General features: G+C 55.8%; 1 protein-coding gene across 4 annotated transcripts in view; it reads right to left on the bottom strand.

Annotated features, from left to right (window-relative positions):
• PUS1 (pseudouridine synthase 1) overlaps positions 1–3,142 on the bottom strand; it is a 19,650-nt gene that overhangs the window by 11,908 nt on the left and 4,600 nt on the right. For 3 of the 4 annotated variants that reach the window (XM_037733154.1, XM_017513606.2, XM_017513604.2), the window contains exon 3: positions 2,479–2,616. The exons of the other annotated variant lie outside the window; for it this stretch is intronic. In XM_037733154.1, the coding sequence (XP_037589082.1) occupies positions 2,479–2,616 (138 nt within the window). The remainder of the gene's footprint in view (positions 1–2,478; positions 2,617–3,142) is intronic. 4 annotated transcript variants of the gene reach the window in all.

Raw genomic sequence — 3,142 nt, 5'->3', positions numbered from 1 at the left:
AAAAAAAAAAGAAAACGAGACAGTAAGCAAGCCCCACAGAGCTCTCCACCTTGAGCCGCCAGATGCGTCATCACCACCTACTGGAAGGGAAACAGGAGTGTGGGCATGGACCACGTGGCATGTGCTGCCACACAGGCCAGCTAATAAAAGTGAATGTGTGGTCTCTCTCTGTTCTCCCCTCTGGACAATGGCTCCGGTACAGGCCCTGGATTCGCCAGGGATCTGTGTGCCCTTGAAAGCAGGCGTCTGTGGGAACGAGAACCATAGCTTCATTCGGATGCCCGGAGGACCCTGAGCTGTAACAAGTGAGGCCTCTGATACACCCCTCGTCCTCTCAGGTGGCCTGAGGGCCCTGTGACAGGGCCAGGCACTCGGGAGAGCAAGGATGAAGGAATCACATTCGCTGATGCCTGCTCTGTGCTACAGAAAAGCCACCTGTTGCCGGGCACGGTGGCTCATGCCTGTAATCCCAGCACTTTGGGAGGCCGAGGTGGGTGGGTCACCCACGGTCAGCAGTTCGAGACGAGCCTGGCCAACCTGGTAAAACCCCGACTCTACTAAAAATACAAAAATTAGCTGGGTATGGTGGCGGGTGTGTGTAATCCCAGCTCCTTGGGAGGCTGAGTGAGGCAGGAGAATCACTAGAGCCCAGGAGGCTAAGTTTGCAGTGAGCCAAGACGGCGCCATGGCACTCCAGCCTGGTCAACAGAGTGAGACTCCATCTCAAAAAAAAGAAACAAACAAACCAACAGAAAAGCTACCTGTTCTCTCAGGCTCTGCTGTCCCTATCTGCCCAAATGCTGGGACCTCCCCAGAGACAGCGCCACTCCCTGTGGCGAGCCACTGCCCACAGCTCATCCCGTGGTTCAGCCCCGAGCACAGGAATGTGGCGTCACAGACCAGCAGCAGCATCCAGGGTGGGTGCAAAAACCAACAGGAAACGGGTACTCAGCCCTGTGCTTCTGAACGGACAGAGCTGGGTCACCGGCCCGGGCAGCTGAGACCATGCAGCAGGGCCAGGGTGGCGGAGGCGTGAGGGGTGTGGACTCGCACGCGCAGACAATATCCCATGGGTCCCATGAACAGAGTCTCACCGTGATGACGCACTGAAACGAGGATATCCTCAACATGCTGAGTTTACAAAAAGGGAACTGTTAATCTCGAGCCAAATGTGTCATGCCTGTGTCTCCCCGCACTTCGGGACCTCCAGTGGGACGATCACTGGAGCCCGGGAGTGGACCCTGCACGACATAGCAAGATGCCATCTTTACCAAAAAAAAAAAAAAAAAATTAGCCAGGCAAGGTGGAGTGCCTGCAGTGGCAGTGACACGGTTTTGCTGTGTCCCCACACAAACCCCCTGTTGAATGGTGACTCCCGTGTGTCTAGGGAAAGAGCTGCTGGGAGGTGACTGGGTGGTGGGGGCGGTTCACCCATCACCCATGCTGTTCTCGCGACAGTGAGACGGTTTTGTAAGGGGCTCTCCCCACGACCCTCCTTACTCTCTCGCCTGCCACCACGATCATCAGTGTCCTGAGGCCTCCCAGCCAGCGGAGCTGAGTCAATGAAACCTCTATTCCTTTATTTATTTATTTTTTGAGATGGAGTCTCGCCCTGTGGCCCAGGCTGGAGTGCAGTGGCCTGATCTCAGCTCACTGCAACTTCCGCCTCCTGGGTCCCGGTTCAGGCAATTCTCCTGCCTCAGTCCCCCAAGTAGCTGAGATTACAGGCACAAGCCACCATGCCCAGCTAATTTTTGTATTTTTTAGTAGAGACGGGGTTTCACCATGTTGGCCAGTCTGGTCTTGAACTCCTGACCTCGTGATCCACCCGCCTCAGCCTCCCAAAGTGCTGGGATTACAGGTGTGAGCACTGTCCCTGGCAGAAACCTCTTTTCTTTATAAATTGACCAACTTCAGGCAGTTCTTTACAGCAGTGTGAAAACAGATGGAAACACCCAGCTACTCAGGCGGCTGAGGCAGAACTGCTTGACCCCAGGAGTTCGAGGCTGCAGGGAACCGTGATCATGCCACTGCACTCCGGCCTGGGCAACAGAATGAGACCCTCCCTGGCTCTAAAACACTAAAGAAGGAAAAGAGAACGTTGCGTCATATAAGTGTGACTCTCCGCCCTACTGCCACACGGTTGCATCTGCCTTGGAGTGCACCTGACTGGAGGGCGGAAGGCAGATGCTGGGGCCACCACTGTGCCAGTGGCAGGAATGTGTGTCCCTGAGAACACAGGCAACACGAGAGAGGGCAAAGACCAGAGACCGCACGCAGTCCTGCTGGCGGGAGCACCAGATCAGCTACGCCTGAGCTGGCCAGGCTCCGGGACGCCTCGTCTGCATGAGGCGTGGGCTGGCTTGATTTGTGCCTCACACGTGCTCAGAAGAGGCCTAACAAACCAAGACGCTGGGGCAGAGCGTGGGCCGGGTGCTGCTCCCGCCCACGGGGGAGGGTGGAGAAGGCGCCACCCACCTTGTCAGTCCGGGCGCAGCGCTGGAAGGACATCTTCCTCATGTCCTCGCCGTGATTTTCAGGAATACAGCCCGACCGGACAAGGGCAGACACCAAGTCATCTTCAATTGTTTTGAATTGTGAGGACCCAACATTCCTCTGGAAAAAGGAGACAAAAACAGGTTTTATATTTTGTGGAAGGGGGGTCTTGCCATGTGGCCCAGGCTGGTCTCAAACTCCTGGCCTCAAGCGCTCCCCTGGCCTACTGAAGTGCTGCAATTACAAGTGTGAGCTGCCACACTCGTGTGAAAACACTGTTTTCTGCTCAGTCGCCCTGGACCCAGGCTGCTCCACGCTAGGGGATGGGTAGCATGAAAAGAAATCAAAACACAGGTTTGACTGAACCTGTACACACACCTACTTCTACCATCTGTCAGTTAAGAAATCAGTGCCATGGGCCGGGCGTGGTGGCTCACGCCTGTAATCCCAGCACTTTGGGAGGCCAAGGCGGGTGGATCACGAGGTCAAGAGATCGAGACCACCCTGGTCAACATGGTGAAACCCCGTCTCTACTGAAACTACAAAAAATTAGCTGGGCATGGTGGCGCGTGCCTGTAATCCCAGCTACTCAGGAGGCTGAGGCAGGAGAATTGCCTGAACCCAGGAGGCGGAGGTTGCAGTGAGT

This window comes from Cebus imitator, unplaced genomic scaffold (assembly GCF_001604975.1).
Source record: "Cebus imitator isolate Cc_AM_T3 unplaced genomic scaffold, Cebus_imitator-1.0 Scaffold497, whole genome shotgun sequence".
NCBI lineage: Eukaryota > Metazoa > Chordata > Mammalia > Primates > Cebidae > Cebus > Cebus imitator.
Note: the sequence above shows the minus strand (reverse complement) of the source record. Positions and strands in the feature narration are given on the sequence as shown.